This window comes from Raphanus sativus, chromosome 9, assembly GCF_000801105.2.
Source record: "Raphanus sativus cultivar WK10039 chromosome 9, ASM80110v3, whole genome shotgun sequence".
Taxonomy (NCBI): Eukaryota; Viridiplantae; Streptophyta; class Magnoliopsida; order Brassicales; family Brassicaceae; genus Raphanus; species Raphanus sativus.
Window position 1 is genome coordinate 18,550,703 of NC_079519.1, and position 22,508 is coordinate 18,573,210.

The 22,508-nt window shown below is 35.6% G+C and overlaps 5 protein-coding genes and 1 long non-coding RNA gene across 11 annotated transcripts; 4 read left to right on the forward strand and 2 right to left on the reverse strand.

Moving 5' to 3' along the window:
* The first annotated feature begins 1,060 nt into the window (after window positions 1-1,060).
* LOC108834203 (uncharacterized) lies at window positions 1,061-2,690 on the forward strand. Of its 4 annotated transcripts, none has more exons than XR_008938592.1 (3): window positions 1,061-1,409; window positions 1,559-1,651; window positions 2,228-2,690. XR_008938592.1 is itself a non-coding variant. In XM_056994038.1 (3 exons), the coding sequence occupies exons 1-3, from the start codon at window positions 1,394-1,396 to the stop codon at window positions 2,329-2,331; spliced, it is 285 nt and encodes a 94-aa protein (XP_056850018.1). In that variant the 5' UTR covers window positions 1,061-1,393; the 3' UTR covers window positions 2,332-2,690. The 4 variants fall into 4 exon arrangements, 3 of the variants coding, with proteins under 3 accessions (XP_056850018.1, XP_056850019.1, XP_056850017.1); XM_056994038.1 differs by having other exon boundaries at window positions 1,487-1,651; XM_056994039.1 differs by having other exon boundaries at window positions 1,506-1,651.
* Window positions 2,691-5,160: 2,470 nt separating this feature from the next.
* Window positions 5,161-8,410, reverse strand: LOC108834202 (probable serine/threonine-protein kinase At1g09600). The gene is made up of 7 exons (XM_018607550.2): window positions 7,958-8,410; window positions 7,599-7,883; window positions 7,161-7,478; window positions 6,847-7,074; window positions 6,641-6,741; window positions 6,257-6,560; window positions 5,161-6,166 (listed from the first exon to the last, which is right to left on the reverse strand). Exons 1-7 carry the CDS (start codon window positions 8,408-8,410, stop codon window positions 5,996-5,998), a joined length of 1,860 nt encoding a protein of 619 aa, XP_018463052.2. The 3' UTR covers window positions 5,161-5,995.
* Window positions 8,411-10,255: 1,845 nt separating this feature from the next.
* Window positions 10,256-11,164, forward strand: LOC130500132 (glutathione S-transferase T3-like). Its single transcript, XM_056994859.1, has one exon. The coding sequence runs from the start codon at window positions 10,256-10,258 to the stop codon at window positions 11,162-11,164; it is 909 nt and encodes a 302-aa protein (XP_056850839.1).
* A 5,294-nt stretch (window positions 11,165-16,458) lies between these two features.
* Window positions 16,459-17,661, forward strand: LOC108826927 (mitogen-activated protein kinase kinase kinase 20-like). The gene has a single exon (XM_018600271.2). The coding sequence runs from the start codon at window positions 16,487-16,489 to the stop codon at window positions 17,552-17,554; it is 1,068 nt and encodes a 355-aa protein (XP_018455773.2). The 5' UTR covers window positions 16,459-16,486; the 3' UTR covers window positions 17,555-17,661.
* A 142-nt stretch (window positions 17,662-17,803) lies between these two features.
* LOC108825943 (uncharacterized) lies at window positions 17,804-20,618 on the reverse strand. 3 transcript variants are annotated; one of them, XR_001945326.2, is made up of 6 exons: window positions 20,410-20,618; window positions 20,138-20,317; window positions 19,845-19,916; window positions 19,666-19,770; window positions 19,104-19,254; window positions 17,804-18,546 (listed from the first exon to the last, which is right to left on the reverse strand). It is a non-coding gene; the product is annotated as an uncharacterized LOC108825943 (long non-coding RNA). The 3 variants fall into 3 exon arrangements; XR_008938752.1 differs by having other exon boundaries at window positions 19,845-20,057; XR_008938751.1 differs by having other exon boundaries at window positions 19,845-20,317.
* A 198-nt stretch (window positions 20,619-20,816) lies between these two features.
* On the forward strand, window positions 20,817-22,315 carry LOC108828424 (elongator complex protein 6). The gene is made up of 5 exons (XM_018602119.2): window positions 20,817-21,198; window positions 21,271-21,343; window positions 21,457-21,653; window positions 21,743-21,889; window positions 21,996-22,315. The coding sequence occupies exons 1-5, from the start codon at window positions 20,959-20,961 to the stop codon at window positions 22,107-22,109; spliced, it is 771 nt and encodes a 256-aa protein (XP_018457621.2). The 5' UTR covers window positions 20,817-20,958; the 3' UTR covers window positions 22,110-22,315.
* Window positions 22,316-22,508: the final 193 nt, after the last annotated feature.

The window sequence follows — 22,508 nt, forward strand, 5'->3', positions numbered from 1 at the left end:
TGAAATTCATACCTAAACTATAAAATTATTTAAAATTTTTACCCAAACTTTACGACGTAATAAAAATTCAACGTAATATAAATTCTACTTTAACTAATTGTTAGTTAGTCAATCGTTAATTTTGAATGTAAACCTTAAAACGACGTTGTACTTGCACAAAAACCACTGTGCTACTACAACTATATCCGTAATATAATATATTATTAGTTACTTTAACACATTTATAATCTTTTGAAATATATTAATAACTAATTACTCATATATCATCTCATCATTACAAAATGAGAAAAAGATCATGACAACACCAAATCAAGTTTTTGTCACAAAAATTAATTAATTTAATACTTAGAGTTTAGAGTTAAGGTATACGATTATTTTTTGAATGCTATTTTGTTACAAAAACTTAAAAAATGCTATTTGAGAAAATCTTTACAAAATTATATATATAATTTTGAAATGCACATCTTGTATACATATATACATTTTTAATAAAATTAATGTTTTATTTCAAAACTAATGTTAAAATGTATATATGTATACAAGAATCTTTTATAGCTGTAAACATGAAACCTTGATTTATATATAAAAAATTCTTGTATACATATATACGTTTTAACATTAGTTGTGAAATAAAACATTAATTTTATTAAAAATGTATATATGTATACAAAATCTAATATATAAGTTGATGTAAAAATTATAAGGAATCAGATCACTTAAGGCTCATTCAGGTGGTGCATGTTTCCTCGAAAGATCAGTTAGCCGATGCACTGACCAAGCCACTATCTCTCTCTCCGTTGAAGACGCAGTCAGGCAAGATTGGTGTTGCCAAAGCACTTCTATCTTGAGGGAGAATATCAAAGAAAAAAGACTATTATGCATTACTTGCATATCACGTATGTATCAATTCATTGTAGAAACAATTACATCTCAGGTCACTTTTTATCTTTTAAATATCACAATAGATCACATACTACTACTAGGACACTTTATCTAAACTTCCCCTTGATACCAAAAAAAAAACGTGAAAACCCAATTATATCCTTCTTACTTTCTCAGTCTTTTGTTTCTACGCTCCTCCTCTTCTTCTCCTCAGCCACCAATCACTAATCTGAATCTCACATGATCTCCTCCTCCGTCTTCTGTTTCTCTTTCCCCTCAACTCTCTCCTCCCACATCTATTACTTCTTTTTTGAATATCTGTTCAAAGTTTCAATTTTTATATTTAACACAAGCTCTCTTTCTCCTCAACTCTCTCCTCCCACATCTATCACATCGTGGTTCCATTTATATTGGATTCAAAGTGGCTATTTTGCTCTGTATCAGCCGGAGAAGATCAAAAGCTTCAAAGTTTGAAGCTGATTCGCTGTCAAAATTATATAATTCGGCGGCCATGATCTCAGATGCAGGTACAGTACAAATATTTGTTGGTTTTTTTCTCTTTGAATGATTAATCATGGTTTATGATTGATGAGTTACTATTTAGAATATCATGGGTTTTATAGGAATTGGTCACAAAAATACTCTTTTCCCGTATGGTTTGCTTTGATTATTGGAGATTTGGTGTGTCAAGGATGCGAAGTTTTCAAGGTTCAGACAAGGAAAGTGGTCTCATTTGCAATATCCGATGGGGAACGGCGGATCTTGAAAGGTACATACTTTTGGATTGGGTAAAATTGAGGTTTCAATCACAGATTCTTCATTTACACTGTGATTTGAGAAGGATATCAATTTTAGAGAGGTTTTTCATTCTAGTATCATGTTTTGGATTTGATCAACCGAGAGAAATATCAAACAAATAATTAAATCTGTGGTGAAATCTTGTTACAATCTACTCTTGCAGTTTCCTTGTATATGTCTGGTTCAGGTATGTTGAGTTTTTGCTTGCTACCTTTTCTCTGAACAGGTCTTTTGAAACTGTTCATCGTCTTTAAAACCTGTTGTAAGATGGTCTGCGTTTCAGTTGTGTTCTCGGTTTCTGATGTTTTTAAACTGGTCATCATATTTGTGTATGTTTGATCATCTAAGATGGGACTAAGGGGTTTTTAATCGCCTGAAAAAAATACTCAGGTTTGATTGTAGAGCTATTTAGAACATCTCTGTCTTTATGTGTTGTTTCACTCAATCACAAAAGATATGCTCTGTTCTGAATAACATATAATATATAGCATACTCAATCACAGCGTCTGTGTTTTTTTATACTAAACCATAAGCTCACTTCTATCAGGTGCCACTGGAATACATTCACAGGAAAACGATCTGTCTCTTCTTCTCTGCAAACTGGTGCAGGCCATGCAAGGACTTCACTCCAGAGCTGGTAAAACTCTATGAGTGTCTCCAGAAGCGAGGAGAAGAACTCAAGATCATCTTTGTTTCGTTTGATCATGACATGACTTTATTCTACGAACACTTCTGGTCGTCCATGCCATGGCTCGCAGTTATATGCAATTTAAAGGCGACCATAGACTCATCAGGATTTAAAGGAGTACATGCGTACAACAACTTTACAATGTACATGTGTACAAGAGAACTGAGGAGGTTAGGGTTGTTGATCAGGCTTTTGATTGGGTTCTGAAATTATTGATTTTTATTCTTAGGGTTTGTAATTATTCTCTATTGAATCAGAGCTTAGAGATGTTGTTGGGTTGTTGGAATCTCTCTGAAACAATGATAATTTGTTACAAAGTTTCGATCTTTTTCCAATTCAAAAATTCACATGTACACAAAAGCCATGTACAAAATCCATATATAAACCGGTGTACATGTGAACAACCAAATAAGTGTACATGTCATTAGCAAAAAATATGAACGTTCTAAATTAGCATAAATATATGGATTGTACATGTGGATAGCACTACATCAGTGTACATGTTTGTTAAATGTTCTTTATTGTACATATGAAAACAAAATGTGAACACAAACAAACATCCTCTGTCCCCTCATACCCACATCCATGCTGTTTGTCTTCGTCTTCCCAACTTTTAATCCGGCGCCATGAATCTCTACCTTCACTAGCTCAACTATAAACAACTTTCCTCTAAAAGAATGGCCTTGACCGAAGAAGGAAACAAGACAGAGTATAAGACGCACACTCTGTTTTGATTATGAAAACTATAACTCAGGCTCAGCTTGCTCCACGCCGTTCGTAAGCGCTCCGTCGAGCCCCGGCCGTGGTCCACTGCCTGGCTATTTCTTCAGCGCGCCGTCGAGTCCGATGCATCATTTTCTTCTTGTCCTCCGCCGCTGCTCCGTCGGACAGTCTGAAGCTCGATTCGTCTTCTTCTTCCGGCGACTTTGAGTAACTGTAAAACCATGGTCCTGTCAGAGTTTTGATCTCCTCAGAAGATCAATCGGCAGAGATGAGCAGGTCTGTTGGAGATCTTATATGCTTCAGATCCGTGGAGACACTAACGATTGAAGAGATTAATTGGGGTTTGAGCAAAGATACGAGGTGGATTGAGAGAACTTCTGAAATCATGGTTGAAAATTAACAATGGTTTCGTCGGACCAGTTTGTCGGTGGCCAAAAAAAGGATTTCGTCGTTTCTCTTTTTTTAACATTCACGAAAGCAAAAAGAATTATTCTGTTTTGTTAAAATAAGTATAGATTTGTCTTTTTACTCCTACAAAGTGCTTCAGTAGCATAAAGTGACTCACATTGTTATTAAAAGTCAGAAAGTGACACATGTAGTAAATTTCTCTTCACTGTAAATATTCTTGATTCTCTTTCCCTTCTTACACATACGCTCTTTGTATAAATGTATACATTATACGAACAATACTTAAGTTCACCCGTAAAGTGAATGGTTTAATTCACCTCATTCTTTATAACCAACTAGATATGAGCCCCTGCGTTACAACATGTTTTATTTGATTTTTTAATTTAATAAAAACTATAAACTAAGAAATCATTGTTTTTATTATTGTTTTTGTATATATTGTGTGAGATTTATTTAATAACTAAGACTTTGTTTTCACACATAAATTCAATTTTTCTATTTGTATTTTATAATTTTGGTGCATAGATGAATTGTTATCTACTTTGTACTTAGGGATGGAGAAAACAATAAGTTTAAATTGAATCCATTCTGAAATAAGAATAGAATGAAATATAAATAATTGAAAGTTAAATAACGTCAATCGAGTCAATTATTACCTTTAATTATTTTTTATATTTAAATTATTATATAATTTAAACAAATTTTATATTAGTAATAATAGATTTATATGTTATATTAAATAATTAATTATGATTTAATATAATAAATTGTCAAATATATCTTAAAATTTAAGATTATTTTTAGACATACTGTGTTATTATCTGAAATTAATATTTTCGAAAATAAGATTTACAAAATTAAGATATATTATATTTTATAGTTAAAAATAATCAAAAAAGCATTTGTATGAAGATATTTTCTAAAAATGTTTAATATGTAAGTGTTTTTTAAATTTGAACACAATAATAAGTTATAGATATTTTGATAGATAAAAAGATTTCATATAAAATCAAAATATTTAGATTTATTATTAAGCAGTTTGTTGTATTATTAGGATTTTATCATTCGTTTAAAATATTATTAAACTACTATTTTTCTTTTATAATTCTCTTTGTTCATGATTTAAAAAAGGAAAATTAAAATTTTTTGAAAAGAAAATTTATTTTCATAAAGCTTTGAAAATTTTAATTTTGGATTTAAAAAGGGAAAAATTACTTTAGTTTGCTATTTGTATGGAAATTTTTTTATTTACAATATTTTTTCTCAAAAAAGGAAAATTAATATTAAATATTATTTATATAAAAAAATTTATTTAACACAAAAGGGAAATTATAGTTTCTCAAAAATAAAAATTATTTTCATATAGCTTTTATAATTTTCATTTTAGATTTAAAAAGGAAAATTACTGTTAATTTATTATTTGTATGGAAGTTATTTTATTTACAATATTTTTTTTCAAAAAAAGAAAATAACTATTAAATAATTATTTATATGAAAATTTTTATTTAACATATGTCATAATCTTAAATATTTATTGACACATGTCGCAATCGTGTTAATTAATAACTTTGAAGAACCAAGATTTATATAATAAGATATCAAAGTATCATGTAAGATTAGTTAAAAATGATAATAAAATTAAAAATATATAGCTGAAAAAAATAACACCAACATTAATACTGGCTGCAAAACTCTAATCTCTAAAAATTTAAAGTCTAAACCCTAAAACTAAAACAATACACCCTAAATCTTAACCATCAATCCTAAATCCTAAACTCTAAATCATAAACCATCAACCATAAACCCAAAACTTTAAATCTTAAACTCTAAACTCTAAATCATAAGCCATGAACCATAAACCCTAAATCTTAAACCCTAAATTAGAAACTCTAAACTATAAACCGAAATACTTAAACTCTAGACCCTAAATCCAATACCTCTAAACCATAAACCCTAAATTTTAAATCTTAAATCCTAAACCCTAAACCCAAAACTCTAAATTTTAAACCCTAAATTCAAAACCTTAACCCTAAAGTCATAATTGATTGTTAGAGTTTAGGATCTAGAGTTTATTGTTTTAGTTTAGGGTTTAAACCTTAAGTGTTTAGAATTTAGCATTTATCCTTTTTAATTTTATTACCTTTTTAACTAACCTTACATAGCACTTTGTTTGGTTGGTTACAAAGAGTGGTGAATTTAACCATTCTCCTTATGGACTAACCTAAGTTTTGTTCACATTATACGATCAATGCAAATCATCAAAATGTGAGTGAGAGAGAAAACAATGAGTTTCCATTTACAATGACCACATAACTACAGAGCTTAGTAGCACAAGCATAGCTGTGGTGGCAACGGCCTGCTAAAAGATGTTGAAGAACTGTCACACTATTGCAGCACAAAACCGAATAGCAGAGCCCGATAGCCATTGTCAGTCTTCCTTCTTCCAGTTAAGGTGATGGTTTTTGGTGTTACCAAAGCTTCACTCATGTCTTCTATTTATGAACCTGTTCTGTGGTTTTTCTTTGTTGCAGATTTCTCAAGCCGAGATTTCCTTACAGCCTCTTGGATTTGCCTCTCATGCTCTTTCAGAATGTCCTCAATATTTCCACCTGGAGGCATCAGTGGACCTGAACAGTGCATAATGTTCTTCTTGCGTCTGTATGTCGTCTGTAACAGCATGAGCCAGATAAAAAAACATCTTATGAACCATATTATCTAAAGGGGGTAAATTAGAGCTTATATGTTGACTTTTATTACCGTTGTGGGTTCAATGGCTGCATCATCTTTAAATGATGGAGACAAGTATCTTCCTGTCATTGGCACATTGCTAGATCGGGTAGCTTTCAGCTCTACTACATTGTGCCTAGTGCTCTCGTTTTTACTCCATGTTGCTGTTATGCTTGGGTGAATCATTGAATTTGTATGAGAGAATCCTTTATCTCTGTCGCCTCTTCCCGTCTCTCCTCTCGTCCCTGTTCTACTGGCTTCCTCAGGATTAAAGTCTCTCGAACCCCTTCTCACTGATTCAGCTTCACGTCCCTTCACAGTTTCGGCCCGTTTTCTGAATGCATGTAAAAAAGATATGCTTAGAAACGTTGCATGAATCATTTGTGGGAAGAATATGAAACATTATTCACATACCTTCTTGCTTCTTCATCACGGACCTTTGCATCAAGTTCCTTACTTGGAGGATACTTGGGCAAACTTGATACATCACAAGGGAGTGGTCCGGTTGTGAAGAACTAGAGAAAAAAAGAGAAGATTAGAGTTTTAGTTCAGGAGGCATAATAAAGAAACACAAGATTAAAAAAAAAAAAGATAAAGAAAGACAAGGCTATGTTGTTTACCTTGCTGTTTAACGTTGATGAAGAAGAGCCTCGCTTCTCTGGTTCTAAGGATAGAAGCTTGTCAACAAGAGCAAGAGCAGAAGATGGCAAACTCTTGAATGTCTCCAGAAGGACACGTTTGTAAGGTTGTTGTGGTTTGAAACTTGTCGCAAGTGGTAGCTTTGTCTTTCTCCAGTAATCATCGGATGGTGAACCACACAACTTGAAGATCTTATGCATTTGCTCCACCTAAGAGACATTGCTTGAATCAATAAATAAAATTAAGCTGAATTGGTTGTATTGGAACTCAAAGAAGTGATGTTGAATAAACTCACCTCTGTTCTTCCCGGCATGATTGGTTTCCCTAAGAAAAGTTCTGTAAGAATGCAACCAACACTCCAGAGATCTATGCCGGCTCCATACTCTGTAGCTCCCAGTAGAAGCTCAGGGGCCCTATACCACAAGGTTACTACACGGCTGGTCAAGGGTTCATCTTGATCTGGATGATAGAAACTCGCCAGACCAAAATCTCCAATCTTGAGAACTCCGTCATTGTTCACCAAGAGATTTGAACCCTTGATGTCGCGGTGGAGGATTCCACGGGTGTGGCAATGTTCAAGACCGCTAAGCAGCTGTTTCATGTAACATTTGATCTGCAAGAAGCAACAAGATAACTTTGTCACTGCGTTTTAGTCCCCCATGATTCCTGAATGGACGTTACCAAAATTGGTACTATCGGGTCGAGTGAATTCAATAATAGACGTTAAATGTACCTGAGGTTCTGTGAATTTGACACCGGGTCTAAGCGCGAGACCCGAAAGATCATGCTCCATGTACTCAAACACAAGGTACAAGCTACCAGAGAGTTTTGAGGTCACAAGACACTCGAGCTTCATAACGTTTGGATGGTCAAGTTTGCGCAAGATGTTGATTTCCCTTGCCATGAATCTCACACTCTCAGGATCCATATTGACGAATCTAACCTTCTTCATGGCTACCATTTTACCAGTCTCAAGATCACGAGCTCTGTACACCGTACTATAAGTCCCTTGTCCAATCTACAAAAAAGACATATAAGTTTTTAAATATATTTCAATCAAACCAAATATTATAGCAAAAGAAACTAACTAACTTTGTCCAACTTCTCAAAGGACTCTGCAGGCCGAGGAACCCAACCCTTGATGGCTTCACCTGCAACAGAGGTTAACCAAGAAGGCCATCCAGCTGCAATGAGCTCAGACTCGGGACTACTTGAGATAACATTACTCGGGGGCTGCTGAAACAATTGAAATCCTCCTCCTGTTCCAACATCTGCTGTTGAACATCTCCGGTGAGACCTTGTGGGTCTCTCTACAATTACCGTTTTACCATCACTATCGTCTATGGGAACAATCAATCCGCTAGATGGTTTATGCGATGATGAGCTTCCGTCCCCCACGGATTTATGTGAAAAGTCATCTTTCTGGGAGGTTGTTGGTGCAATCAATTGAACTGATGAGGATGTTTCAGTTTCTGGAAGCTTCTCATGTTGAACATTATTAACTTCTTCTTCTTCTGTATTTCTTTTTGAGAAAATGCAGCCCATAATACTCCTGACAATTCACAATCTTCGTGTCCGTCACCTATCTGCATCAAGAACAAATACTATCTCCCTGATTGATCCCCAAAAAATCTCAGGTTCACCAGATGGAAGACAGAGGATGATCAAGATGTAATTGATTCTCTTCAAACGTTTATATATCCAAGTGAATAGAAGGAATATCTTTTCTATGTAGAGGAAGGAGAGAGAGCCAAATGTGGAATCAATGACTTTTCGGAAATCGAAACTCCTGGTACAATGAGAAATTTAAAAATCACAGGAGATAAGACTTGAAAGTAACAAGATCCATGGGGATGAAAAGAACGTTCACAAGAAAAAAATATTACTCAAAGCTTTTGTTTTCTTTTTCCCGTTAAGTCACACTGCATGGTGGACAAAAAGTTGCAGCAAACTCTGTTCGTCGATAACGAAAAATCCGGAGAGAGAAAACTGACGAACAGAATGTCATTAGTGTTTAGGATCATGAGAGATTGATTCGTTTTTGTTTCGCGAGAAACTAGGAGGGGCCCTAGATTCTGTGGAGTAGACAACTCAAAAGATCTAGCTCTCTCTTTGTTTTTTCTATTTTGGGGTCTTTAAGATACAGCTTAACGATTGAAGAATATTAAAAAAAAAAAAAAGGAGGATACAGCTTAGAGCATGATTATAGGGACATCTTAGAGTGTATCTTAGGTTTATTTAGATTAAATTAAAAAGACCAAACCACCTTTATGCTAAACTCGTCGCTTAATTAAGAGAAGGAGAGAGTGTATCTTATGGCCACGTGTTGAAAGGTGATTGGTGAGAGAAGAGGTGAAGCACGACATCGTTTTGTCTCTCTCACTTTTCTTTCTTTCTTTCTTTTTCTCTTCTTTCTCTCCTCTCCTCGGCGACACGAAAGGCGATTTGCTTCATCTCGGTGAATCTCCTCAACGAGACGGCGTCTCTGTTGGTAGCTCGTCTCGACGAAGGAGAACGACGTTTCCTCTAGCGGTTGCTCTCCTCGACCAACGAAAACGGCGAGATTTCTCTCGTGGTGGCTCTCGGAGACGAAGAGACATCGGTGAACGCTTCTGCTCTGGATGATCGAAAGGTAAAGATGAGTTGAATTTGTTTCAAAGACAAACTATTTCATTCATGCATGTCTTTTTTGAATCGTGAATCTTTAGAATGAACAAGCATCTGATTTGTTTTAATTTTTTTGTGTATTTGTCTGTTGAGATGGATGATCAAGACCTTTGGATGATCAAGAGATGGCGAAACCTTGCTCTTTGTCAGACTCAGACAGAACCCCCACGATTGTTCATTAAGGTAAGACCTCTGTCTTTGATCATTTGAATAGAATAAAACCTGATATCTTTGCTCTATTTAATTGGATAAACTATTGTCATTGCTAATGAATTTAGAGTCGTATAAAACATTCTTCTTTGCTCTGTTTGGTTTGGTAAATCTTTGTAGAGTTTTTAGTCTGTGGTTTGTCATATATGTCGCGATTGTAGTTGATTTTTACTTAAAGAATTCAACCGTAGTGGTAGGTTGTGATCAATGCATAGGTTTAGGTAATAAATTGTATGCTTAAATAGATATTGGTAGATTTAGGTAATAAATTTTATGGTTAGACTGAATTGAATGGTTTGTGTGAGGAATGGTGTTGTGTGATTAATGGATTGTAGCTATATGTCAACTCGGTAGTGGTAGGTTGTGATCAATGCTTTGTGTGATGTCAAACACGGTTATAAACCGTGTACTTCTCTTCTTTCTTCTCCTCTGTCTTGAAAAAACAGTCTTCTTCTTCTTCCTTCTTCTCCACTTTCTCATCTTTGTTATTTTCTTTCTCTCATCTTCTATTCAATGGCTTACTTTCCTGGTTCTGGAACCGGTTCGTTAGTGGACTTACTTAGTTCACAAACCCAAACAGTTTCCTTCAGTAACTTTCCATCTGTAGCTAGTCTAGGAACCGAAGCTTCAAACCTTCATGGAGTCACTTCTGCTGCGCCAAAAGAACGAAGGAAATGGACACAAGAGGATGACATTGTTCTCATCAGCGCGTGGTTGAACACGAGCAAAGATCCTGTGGTGGCCAACGAGCAAAGAGCAGGAACCTTTTGGGAGCGAGTTACTGCATACTATGCTGCAACTCCTCACGCTGCTGGCTGCTTGGTGAGAAAGACGGGTGACTGCAAGCAGCGTTGGCACAAGATCAATGATTTCGTGTCCAAGTTCTGTGGATCATACGCAGCAGCAACTAGAGAGAAAAGCTCCGGCCAGAATGAAGTTGATGTTCTCAAACAAGCACATCATCTTTTTTTTATCCATCACAAGAAGAAGTTTACTCTAGAACACGCATGGAGGGAGCTGCGCTTTGACCAGAAGTGGCGCGACATTACTAATAACGATGATAAGAAGAAGAAGAAGAAGAGGAAGAATGAGGAAGGTGAGGAAGGTGAGGATTCAGTTCCCTCTGAAGCAAGTGGAAGCAAGCGTCCACCGGGTGTGAAGGCTGCAAAGGCTGCAAAGGCTGCAAAGGCTGCAAAGGATGCAAAGGATGCAAAGGCAAGTGGAAAGAAGCCTGTGGTGCATGAGATCCTGGATGTTGACAAGTATGAGAGTATGTGGACAATCAAACAGCAGGATTTGGCCGCCAAAGAACGGTTGTCTAAGACTCATATGCTTGAGAATCTCCTTGCAAGACAAGATGCCTTAGCTGATTACGAAGAAGTCCTCAAGAAGAAGCTTATCAGTGATTTGTTCTCTAGTTAATGTCTCCTTGTTTAAATGTTTCAATGTCTCCTTGTTTTAATGTCTGTAGTTGTTTCTATTTTAATGTTTGTTTAATTTAAATGTAATATTTTTTTATTGTTAAGAACTTTAATTAAAGAAACTACCTATAAATGAAAATAATTAAGTGTATCTTAATAATATATCTTAGCTTAATGATAATCATTAAAATAACATTAACTCCCACTTAAGATACAAATAAAGTTTCTACCTATAAACATGCTCTTAACGTGTTTGCATGAGGTACAAATTTGATCCAACGGTCAAAAATGAGAGATGTTTGTTGTTTCCTGTGCTTGTTATGACAATGACCCACGTAGGAAGATCTTGTCTGTCAGAGATCATGGGACCCACTTTTTCTATGTTGATATATCCGTCCGAACATGATCCCAAGACCCTTCTAAGTTCAAGTCTGCCACAACGTATTTTTTTTTTTTTTTTTTTTTTTTTTTTTTTTTTTTTTTGATAACCGTGGGGGTTCCCAGGCGGTAAGCCCAGACTAATCCCCACGAGGCCTTCCATCCGGGCACGCACGGTTATAGGCGGGAAGGTGGCCAAGGCGACTCGAACCCAGGGCGGGCACTCCAGCTGGAGTTCCATTACCACTAGGCCAAGAGCTCTTGGTTACTGCCACAACGTATTAAGAAGATAAAAAGTGGTCTATGAAGTAATATTCTATTTTTTATTAGAATATAAACTCCATGTTGCATTAGATAAACCGCATTTAAAAAGATACATTTGAACAAAAAAAGAAGAGATGCATAATACCGGGGATCTTAATAATAAAACTCCTCAAATATCAACTATATATTTCAAAAGAAAAACTAAGATTTAAATTAAAAAAAAAACTAAAATATACTACTGATAAACCCTCTCAAATATCATCTCATCCACTTTAAATACTAGGGGTGTTGCCTCGTGCAAGCGCAGGACTGAAGTCATGAACATAATTCTTGTTTCATCTTAATATTGCTATAGTTGTGAAGTTTGTGTTTTGCGTTAATCATTATTTCAAATTTTTTTAATTGTTACATGGTTGAGTTGTGACGATGAACTGTGCATGTATTGCCGTATTATTTTCTACTTATGAAAAACTAAACTGTTTTAGTATTGTGATTGTTAGGGCATGGCTAATGATAAAAGACTCAAACTGAGTATATAATCCATATATTTTGTTTAGTATATTGTCAGCTTTTTTTATAGTATAAATGAGTAAGAACTCCTCATCATCCCCCGTTGGGGATGGTATAGTTCGTGGTGTTGCTTGCTGTGTCACTAAAACTTATTGTTTGTTTGTTTTTTTAATTTGTTTTTTGTACTATTGGGAGTACATAAATTATATAAATTATATTAAGATTGTTGAGAGTACCTTTTGTTTCTGAATATTTTTCTCCAGTTTAGTTGTTTAAGTTGTGTGTATTAACTAATAATTTTTACTATTCTTATTATGTTTGTTATATGTGTTATTTTTTTATTTTTAAACTTGTCATTTTTACCGGACTTTAAAAATAAATACATGAAGACTTGTAGAAATAACTGTAAAATGAGTGACAATTATGAGTATTTGAGCCTTAAAGGTTTTTAACGAATTTATGTATTTCACATTAGAAGACAATAGCATTGGCATGTCGACATTGGGCATGTAAGCTATTTTCGTAAGAAAAGAGGAGTGAGGAGATAGAGATGTTGTTGCCGCCTTTATGTCGGTCGGAATTGTCTCTTGCATCACTTGGTATGCATGTGTTTGTTTCTCTTTTATTTGATTGGTAATATGTAAACAAAAAACGTTGTTAACTGTATTTATCAGAGTTCGTAACTTACTATGCTTCTTGGTTTAGGTGATTTTACTGATCTTGGTTGATGTTTTCCTCTTCTTCGTAAACATTCGCGAAAGTAAGTTTATAAATTGTTAAATATATTGCTGTGTAGTTTGTATTTGTTTACCTGACTCGATGTACGTGTCATTGACTTTTGAAGTTTATTTGTAGGATTAGACAAAAAAAAGAGGTGATCGTTAATGGTTCATCTTTTGGGGATTTTAGTTTTTGCTGTTTTGATTGGTTTGGTTGTTGTGGTTTCTTTTAAGTTATAAAATAAAGGTTTGTGTGAAATTAGTTTGATAAATAATGAAGATAAATACATGACCACAGATCTTGGGTATGAAATATTTTTAATCATTGATGTTAACACCATATAGACAGTAATATGAAGGGAATAGTGTGTTGATTGTTTCTTACGGGTCAATGAGGAGACAGACAACGAGTAGGAGCACTGGAAATGGATTTGCCAAACCATATATGCGATTTTAAATATCAATTATGATATCGGAACATAATATAAACCCAGCTGCAATATGATAATATACTTGGGAGTTCGAGGTTTGTGTTCGCAAGAACTTGGATATTGTCGAACTGCCTAATCATGATTAGAGATTGATCTCAGGAGCACCCATGATTATTTCATCAATAATGGTTGGTGGGATAAAACAAATGAGGAATGTATGATTAGTTATCATGTATATGCTTGAGCACCTAGCAACCTCAAAATGATCGACTTTCACAATGGAACCGACTTTCAAAGATGGCCTGTAATGATTAGAACGTCTGGCGAAAATGAACCCATGAATAACGGAATCTACAAATAATATTATTCAATAAAGAATGATGAAATCAATTAAAATAATTATATTAAATAAGTGTAATAGATAGAAAGATTAACTTACCTTTTCATCAAGGAAGAGAACCTTGATTCCCATAATTTCACTGCCTTTCTTGAAGTTCAGGGAATTCCATAAGCGGAGGAGACGAGCCACTGTGCTCTAATTACTACGACCAAGACGGAGAGACTCGAAGGTTGAGTGACGGACACCGGTGACGCCGGTTTGAGGAACTGGAGAAACAGAGAGAGACAGTTTCTAGAAGATAGTTAAAGCTGAGAGAAATCAATTATTTTTTGTGGAAATGCAGATTGGGTTCATCAAATATGAGAATTATATATATGGTTTACAGAGGGGCTACAAATTAGGAACCTTTATGATCAAGCGTTTTAAGATGGGAAGATGAAGAGTTCACCGATGAAAAAAAAGATTACGAACATACACATGGCGCAGCTCTGTAACTCAGACATGTCTGAGATGATGAGAGAACCCTAACTCATGTTAAAAGATGATGTGCGGCTTAGAATATGGAAAAACTATAAATGTTGCAAACTTGAGATTTTTCTTCATATGATGTGATGAAGCCCATTTAAAAAAGAAACCATAATACACTTGCAGATCCGGTCTTCAAAAGAAGCTATAGAGGCAAGAGTTTCCGGCCTTCATAAGTATATATTATTTTAATAGGTGTTTATGTTAATATATATATATATATATATATATGGTTAATCCGTTCTCGTGCCTGAGGTTTTAATATTTTCACCGTATTTCCTTGATTCACTTCAGCTTTATTAATGACTAAATTGGTTTCTTTGAAATCTTTATTGTGACTAACATTTGCTGCTGCAGAATAAACTAATAAAAAATGGGATAACATTCTCGATACGACATAAGTTCTAATATCATAAGTGTTTTTTGTAGGAACGTCTATGGATCTGATCAATAACTCTCCGTGCTTTGTGGACAGACATAGATATATATTGCCCTAAAGCATATACGGAATCTTTGGTTTTTGTATTGTGAGAACCTTTTGAATCATTGTACTATTTGATTCAAAAGGTTCTTGATGATTTACTAGTAAAACTAAATTAAATTTCTTAACTTATATGAAGTTATATATATATATGCTATTTTTATTTTATATATATTTATATATATATTTCAAATCGAATTAAACTATACATCATATGAAAATACATACTTATATTTTGATATTTACATTGAAAATATATTAAAAATTTAATATTTTAATATTAAAATCTTCATTGTTTTTAAATGATTATAAGTTATTGAAACCACTAAACATTTCACATTAAAGAAATTTTGTTGGTATAAAATTTTGTTACACGAATAGGTAAATAATCATAAAATTATATGGGTAAAAACCTAATTTAATAAATATTCATATTAAAAGTATACTATATATCTATGTTAATATCATTTAAATTTAATTATACATCATATACATATATAAGTTGATTATTTTGATATATGTACCCCAAAATAATTACGAATAAACAAGACTAATCATTTAATCTATATGAGCATGCCAATTTATTACATAATAGTAACTGATTTCTTAGTTATTTATTATATAATTATTAATTTATTATTTCATAATATACAGAAAAACATAAAATAAGTAGTAAATATAAAATATTTATTCTGCACAAGACGGATATCTTAACCTAAGTATGTACTTCTTTAATAATTTTAAATTTAAACATTTCTAAATCTGAGACCAAAACAAAAGAACAAAATGAGAATAAACTCTAAAATTAATATTTATATCGAGCAATCACCAACATGAAAAAAACGACATAAGAAGAGAAAAATATTGAAGATAGATAGGATTGACACGTGAACATAATTTTTTTATAACCATAATTAATTTTAAAATTGTTTAATCATGATATAAAACTGAACTGACATAGTTTCATTGTAACTAAATAGTAGACTTGAGATTCTTCGACCTAAATGTTAGGTTCTTATGCGATAAGTGATTTTCTGAACTAGATATTTAAAAAAAAAAAAATAAGATCATATTATCAGTAAACAATTATGTAATTAAAAAAGTTCTAAAAAGAATTTAGGGGCCAAAAATATTAATTCCATCAAAATATAAATTTTATTTTTTCATACAATTTTTTAATTGTTTTCATATACATTCAACATGCGCCTCTTATCCTATTTTTTTGGTTAAGTAATGCAATTCTTAGTGTTAAATAAAAAAAATATCTCAGTTTAAAAAAAAAAAAGAATAACTCGAATCAAAAGTTTACTTTTTTCTCTTTCGCTGTAATTTCATTTTTATTTTAAGTTACAGTCTCATTGAAGAACGCAATGAAATAGATCCGACGGTCAAAATCTACCTAGATCTTAAAAATAACCGACTCTAACGGTAACATGTATTATCAATTTCCTTTTCTACAACAATTTCCTTTTTAGTTCCTCTCTACTCGAACCGTAACTCTATAAAAGCATCATACCTATTTCTCTCGCATTACCAATTTCCTTTTCTTTAATTTCACTTGTAACAATTCTCGTTTCTCTCTCTCTCTCTCTCTTTCGCTCATTCTTTTCTAGAGTAATTCTGTTCTTCAAAGATTGTAACTCAGCTTCGTAACCCTCGAGTTTGCGAATTAAAGATGAAATCAATGGGAGAGTTCGTGAAGTATTTAGGAGAAGGTGCTTACGGTTCGGTAGATCTCGTTAAATACACTCTAAGCGACGGTTCTTTTTCTTTCTTTCACGCCGCTGTCAAAGGCTGTTGCCAGATGAACCACGACTCCCTCAAGAGAGAGTTAAAGATTCTGCGGGAACTCAGAGGCTGTCCAAGAATCGTTAAATGCTTCGGAGACTCTCTGGAAGAAGGTCTAGGCTATGGGAATCGCAAAGTCTACAAGCTGCTTCTCGAGTACGCATCCGAAGGGAGTCTGCGTTCTTTCATGGACAAGTACACCGACAGGAAACTACCAGAGCCTCTGATCAAAGACTTCACGCGGATGATTCTCGAAGGCTTGGTCTCCGTTCACGGTCACGGTTATGTCCATTGCGATCTCAAATCAGACAATCTCCTCGTCTTCCCGTCGTGCGGAGGAGATTCATACGAGTTGAAGATTGCTGATTTTGGAATCTCCTTAGATGCGGGAGACATTCCTGACTACTGGAGCATCGATTCCCCGTTCGTGGGGACGCCTTGTTACATGCCGCCTGAGACGGTCGAAGACGGGGTCGCCAAGGAAACCCTAGACCTGTGGTCGTTGGGGTGCTTGGTGTTGGAGATGTACACAGGTGAGAGGCCATGGGAAGGGGTTGATATCGATCTTCTCGAGGCTCTTCTGTTTGATGGTAACGCTCCAGAGATTCCCGAGAGTGTGCCTTGCGATGCAAGAGAGTTTATCGAAACGTGTTTCTCAAGGTACCCTGAGGAGAGAGGAAGCGCGTTCAAGTTGTGGTTTCATCCGTTTCTTCGTCCAGAAAAAGAGAAGCAGCTTATCGCCGTTGCCTCACCAGCTGTGAAGAAGAGAGATTCGTTGCTGTTGAGAATCAGAGGAGCTTGGAACAAATCTACTCATATTTCAAAAAAGCCCCTGAAAGTGAAGTTTTTCCCAACAAAGGCCCCAAAGTTTAAGAGAATTCTGAATAGTCTAGTGAGGTTGAAGATTATGCCTATGATGAAACGCTCGAATTCCAATCTAGTTTCGGTTCAATAGTTTCTGTTTACTTTTAGTATGTACATGTAGTTTTCATGTTGATGCAAATATTGTTTTCATCTCCCAATCTGTATATATGTTGATATAATTTTTTAGTGAACGAAATATGTAGGATATATAATATATTGCGTCTTTCTTGCTTACATGTTCTTAGTTAATCATTGCTTTAAGGAGATTGGCTCTGTTTTTTTACACAAAAATTGTCATATTAATACTTAGCAGTCAAGCTGTTTGATAATATGCCGCAAAGAGAAAAAAAAAACTTCCAGGAATATGGTGATTGATCCTGAAACATGGCTTGTTCTAGGCTGATGCCATTGTGCTGTTTAACTTCCAAGACAACATTTTTTTTGCTTTACTGTAGATATATAACCGTTTGTTTTTTTATGAGAAATCATGAGAAAAATACATAAAGCATCAAATTGTTATTTATCTTGCGAAGTACCCATGCTGGACAGGACCTTGTTGCGTCCCGTGAGGCCTAGGTTGCTGCACTTGGGAATAGCTTTGGCTGACCACCACCTACTGGTGGGTACGAACCTCCAAAAGGTGGCTGCACCGGAGGAGGATTACTGTCATACTTGAGCTGTTCATACATCTGCATATAAGCCTGCTGATGACCGGTCTGAGAGTATGGAGCAGCATTTCCATACTCTGGACCATGACTCTGACCGTAATCATAACTTACTTGGGAAGAAGGGGGACCACCCAAGACAGGGGAAGGTGCATAGCCAGAAGGATGTGGAAGTGGACCAAAAGTTTGAGCTCCTTGTTTACCGTAATAACTGTACGGACCAGAATGCGGAGGTATGTGGTCCCAACCAGCACCATATCGACCTCTAGGCGGTATATGCTGACCTTGAGATGAATACGGTCCATGGTAATGGTAATCAAAGGGCCTTGAGTAGGGAGGATGAGGACCTCGTGAACCCATTGAGGTGGACCAACTGGCCCTCAGGGCAACCACCGGAATAGGGTGACTGCCTTGCATTCTACAAGAAAACACGACAATGAAACTTCCCATCAGAGACAACAAACATAGCATAACATTTCACACGGCAGGTGATACTATTATCGGAACACGAGTCTACCACAATTAAGCACATAGAAGTCTACCACATTTAAGCACATGAAATCCATGGCACAACAAACAGTAGAAATCTACACAAAGAGTGAGCAGAGAACATATCAATACACGAAAAACAAGATGGATCTCGTCACGGCAGTCAGGTCTACATAATATTCGGAAACAAACGTCAAACGGTCAAGACTCCTACATGAAGCTACAAGTAAAATCTCACAACTAATTCTGAATAGAATATCAGGTCATATAATAGCAAATTTCCTATTACCCCTCCTAATCCGTTCCATGTAAGTTCGGCCATTTTTATGCAGTTTCTTACATATGGTGTGCATTGGTTCACAAATATTCCAGATAAAGCTTTCTTCTAGGACGCTAACTAATAAAGAGCACGCAAATAAATATCTGCCAGCTAGGTTTACACAAAAGTAATGGTCCTTGAGTTGTTAAGTGTCAAAGCAGCCTTACCGACTCTACTATAACCGGCAAGCCTGTTACAAGGCCAGATACCTTCTTCTTCTGTAAACATCAGTCTCAATGAGGCAATGCTAACCCCGTGTAAATGGTAATAGCGAAATCTGCATTTTTAACACCATCCCGAGACCGGCACCTTCAATAACTTAAAAAAGACAACAGATGATAGAATATAAGCAGGTTTAAATGAGCTTTATTGTTAGACTCTCTGTTTTTTTTTTTGGCAACATATCATTCTTATGGTAGGAGTAGATCAATTATTCCTTAATTGTGTTAACCAATTTCACAGAATATGCAGCTGTTTAGTGACCTCAGAAGAGTACATATACTATAAAAAGAGAATTCACAATTTTAAATTGCACAGCATGAATAGAATGATTGCCAATAGATACTAAAGCATACGATGGCAAAGGTTTGAGTAAACGCGTATCTATCAGCTCAAACAAAATGAATAAAATGAAACAGAAACATCAATCAGCATTATAGCAAACAAAATAAACACAAAAACGTAATGATAACACATGTATCGTTGAAAGAAAGAGTATTAAAAACAAACCTGGTACATGACATATCATTTATCAGTCCCTTGCTATGTCAATTTGTCTTTTATGCGAATAGTTCTCTCCTTAAATTCCTCACCTTATGCATGTTGTGGTATCAACTACAAAAATAATTTTAATCAGTTTTCATATATAACGTCTTTCTATATACTGAACATCAAATATAAATAACCACCTGAATGCGTGCATCTGATCTTGCCTGCATTTTCTTGATCGAGTTCCCACCTCGGCCAATGATCAGACCAACCTGTCAAATGAAACTGGCTTAGACATGATTAAACTGATGCTATAGAGAATAATACAAAAGGCATTAGCTTATTATCCTAAGGATCTCTAATCTTTATTTTGTTCTGAAACCCCTGTCGGAGGAGGAGTGGCATGATGTCCCCTGGCAACAAGGGCAGGCGAACCTCCTACTTCAGACTGATGTAGTAGCAGAAGAAATTATTGTGTAACCAAATTGCTTACAGTGAAGTCAAGACAAGTTTTAAGCTCTGCATTAATAAGCTTTTTCAATGCACGCAACGTTTCCAATTATGTCGACTGGTCTAAAAGCAGAGGTGGGAATGGGATCAGCTTCAGAATCCTTAAAAGATTTGGATTTTGAGTCCGTATATTCTCCGCGACTTTACCAATCAGCACACCTACCTGCAGAGCATTGTGATAGCAATTTATATCAGTATAGAGTAGGCACACAACTCACAGAAGAGTAAAAGAAAAAGAGAACAAAATGATATCACCTTTGAAATTGGGACCTTCTATCCTACGAGTCATCGACACCCCAACCTTTTTATTTTCTTGGCCAATCTGACAAGTTTCATCATTCAATAGACCTCAGACTCAACCTCGTCGCTTGAGATCCACTGACAGCTAAGGGATCGTATCAACATCCATCTGTAGATTGTAGAATCCTAAATCTGGAAAGCTTAAGTAAGGGGTTTGGAGAAGCAGAGATTTATGTCCGGTAAGCGGGTGGTGGAATCCGGTTTAGAGAGATGGTTTACCGCTGGTTCCAGCGGCTAAATTATTATTATTATTTTTTTAATTGTTTAGGGTATAATATTGGATTTAATAAAAAAAACAAATTTGGATTTAATCAGAACTCGAGGGATTTTTGCAAAAAGAAAACCTAAAATCTCAGTGTTTCTTCCCTCTTTCTCCGTCGTCGTTACCAAAACACCGCAAGCTGGTCACCTCCCCGGCTTCGATTCTCTTCTCCATATAATAATAATAATAGTCTTCTGCCTTCCGCCCGCACCAAAAAAAAAATCTTGAATTAAACAGAAGGCATGGATAGATCTGTGAACCTGCTGGATGTAGCCTTAGGGTTTGGTGAGCACCAGGTATCTGATCAATCGCCACTAAGTGGGAAGGTAGTGGTGATAGAAGACTGTGTGGAGACGAGTGGTTCGTTCGTCCTTCACCAGATCATGAAGCGTCTTCTCTCCCCTCCTTCCTCCTCTCATTCCCTCATCTTTCTCGCCTTTGCTCGCCCTTTCTCTCATTACGATCGTATCCTCCGTAAACTGGTAAATCCTTTTTTTTTTCTTTTTCCATTTTCATTGCCTTCTCATAGTGTCTTCTTACCGATGTGACGACAGGGATGCAATCTAGCCGCTCAAAAGGCAAACAATCGGTTGGTTTTCGTCGACATGCTCATGATGAAATGCTCTGGTTAGGCCTCACTCAGATTGTTTTACTATCAAAGACTCTGTTAGATAGCGGGGGCGTTGTTTCATTGTTTTTGTCTCATCTTTTATCCAACGACCTCTGTTTTTGCTGAGCAGATGGTGAAGAAGACAATGTGAGTGCAGTTGCAAAACTATTTCGGGAGATACAAGCAACGGTTAGAAAGTTACGCAGCGTGACTGATACCAACATTACTGTTATGGTCGATGACATGTCTCTCCTCGAAATTTCTGCCACCAATTCACATCACGTCTTGGACTTCCTTCATTACTGCCACACCTTAACTTCTGATAGCGTAAAGCCCAATGGCCTTGGTTTTATTTACTCTACTAGCCCCTTGTCAAACTTCTCTATCCATTAATAACTTTTTTCTCTACCCAACAGAATTGTTCGCTGGTCATTCTCAATCATGAAGACATTTACTTGAGCTTGGAGAGACCTGCGTATTTGCTGCAGATGGTATGCCTTGCGGATGTTGTCATTAAAGCAGAGCCTTTAGCCTCTGGTTTAGCTAATGACGTTCATGGCCAAGTAATTATGCCTCCTCCTTTTCTTGGAATCATTCATTAGAAACTAATCTTTTGTGTGTGTTTGGTGAATCATTGGGTGTTTTAAACGATTCTTTGTGTATTTACAGCTTACAGTTCTGAACAAGGGGATAAGCAGCAATTCGAGGAACAAGTTGCAGAATTTTCAATTCAGGATCAAGGAAAATGGCATCGAGTATTTCTACCCTGGTTCTAGAACCTGAGGATTGGAGACGGTTTTCATGTTGTATGTTAGTGAGATGCAGCTAAGACATTGTTTATGTATGTGTGGAAGAAGCTATTTGATGCATTTCGGTTTGAAAGATTCTTTGACTCTGCCCACCATTCTTTTACTCTTTGAGATCTCAACCACTTCTGTTTTTCTTTTTTAAATTTGGTTTCAACGGAATTTATTTTGCACTTGGCCTAAGTATTGTTTCTTAGTATTTTATCCGGGTCGGGTTTAGTGTGTACCGTGATTCTAAATTCCTAACGAAAGAGAAGTCATTCGTTTTCAACACCGACCAAAACCATTCATGGTCTAAATGTATGTGTTGATAAAAAAAAAAAAGTCTAAATGTATGTATGGCTCGGACCTGTTTGGTGACGTGGAGAAAGATAAT

Excerpts from the sequence above, each read along its gene's own strand:
- LOC108826927 (XM_018600271.2), top strand. The coding sequence starts at position 16,487 with ATGAAATCAATGGGAGAGTTCGTGAAGTATTTAGGAGAAGGTGCTTAC.
- LOC108834203 (XM_056994037.1), top strand. Across the intron at positions 1,652-2,289 it reads GGAACGGCGGATCTTGAAAG|GCCATGCAAGGACTTCACTC; the intron begins GTACATACTTTT and ends AAACTGGTGCAG.
- LOC130500132 (XM_056994859.1), top strand. The coding sequence starts at position 10,256 with ATGGCTTACTTTCCTGGTTCTGGAACCGGTTCGTTAGTGGACTTACTT.
- LOC108828424 (XM_018602119.2), top strand. The coding sequence starts at position 20,959 with ATGGATAGATCTGTGAACCTGCTGGATGTAGCCTTAGGGTTTGGTGAG. Across the intron at positions 21,344-21,456 it reads GCTCATGATGAAATGCTCTG|ATGGTGAAGAAGACAATGTG; the intron begins GTTAGGCCTCAC and ends TTTGCTGAGCAG. Across the intron at positions 21,654-21,742 it reads ACACCTTAACTTCTGATAGC|AATTGTTCGCTGGTCATTCT; the intron begins GTAAAGCCCAAT and ends TCTACCCAACAG.
- LOC108834202 (XM_018607550.2), bottom strand. The coding sequence starts at position 8,410 with ATGGGCTGCATTTTCTCAAAAAGAAATACAGAAGAAGAAGAAGTTAAT. Across the intron at positions 7,479-7,598 it reads TCAAATTCACAGAACCTCAG|ATCAAATGTTACATGAAACA; the intron begins GTACATTTAACG and ends TGCTTCTTGCAG. Across the intron at positions 6,742-6,846 it reads CATCAACGTTAAACAGCAAG|TTCTTCACAACCGGACCACT; the intron begins GTAAACAACATA and ends TTTTTTCTCTAG.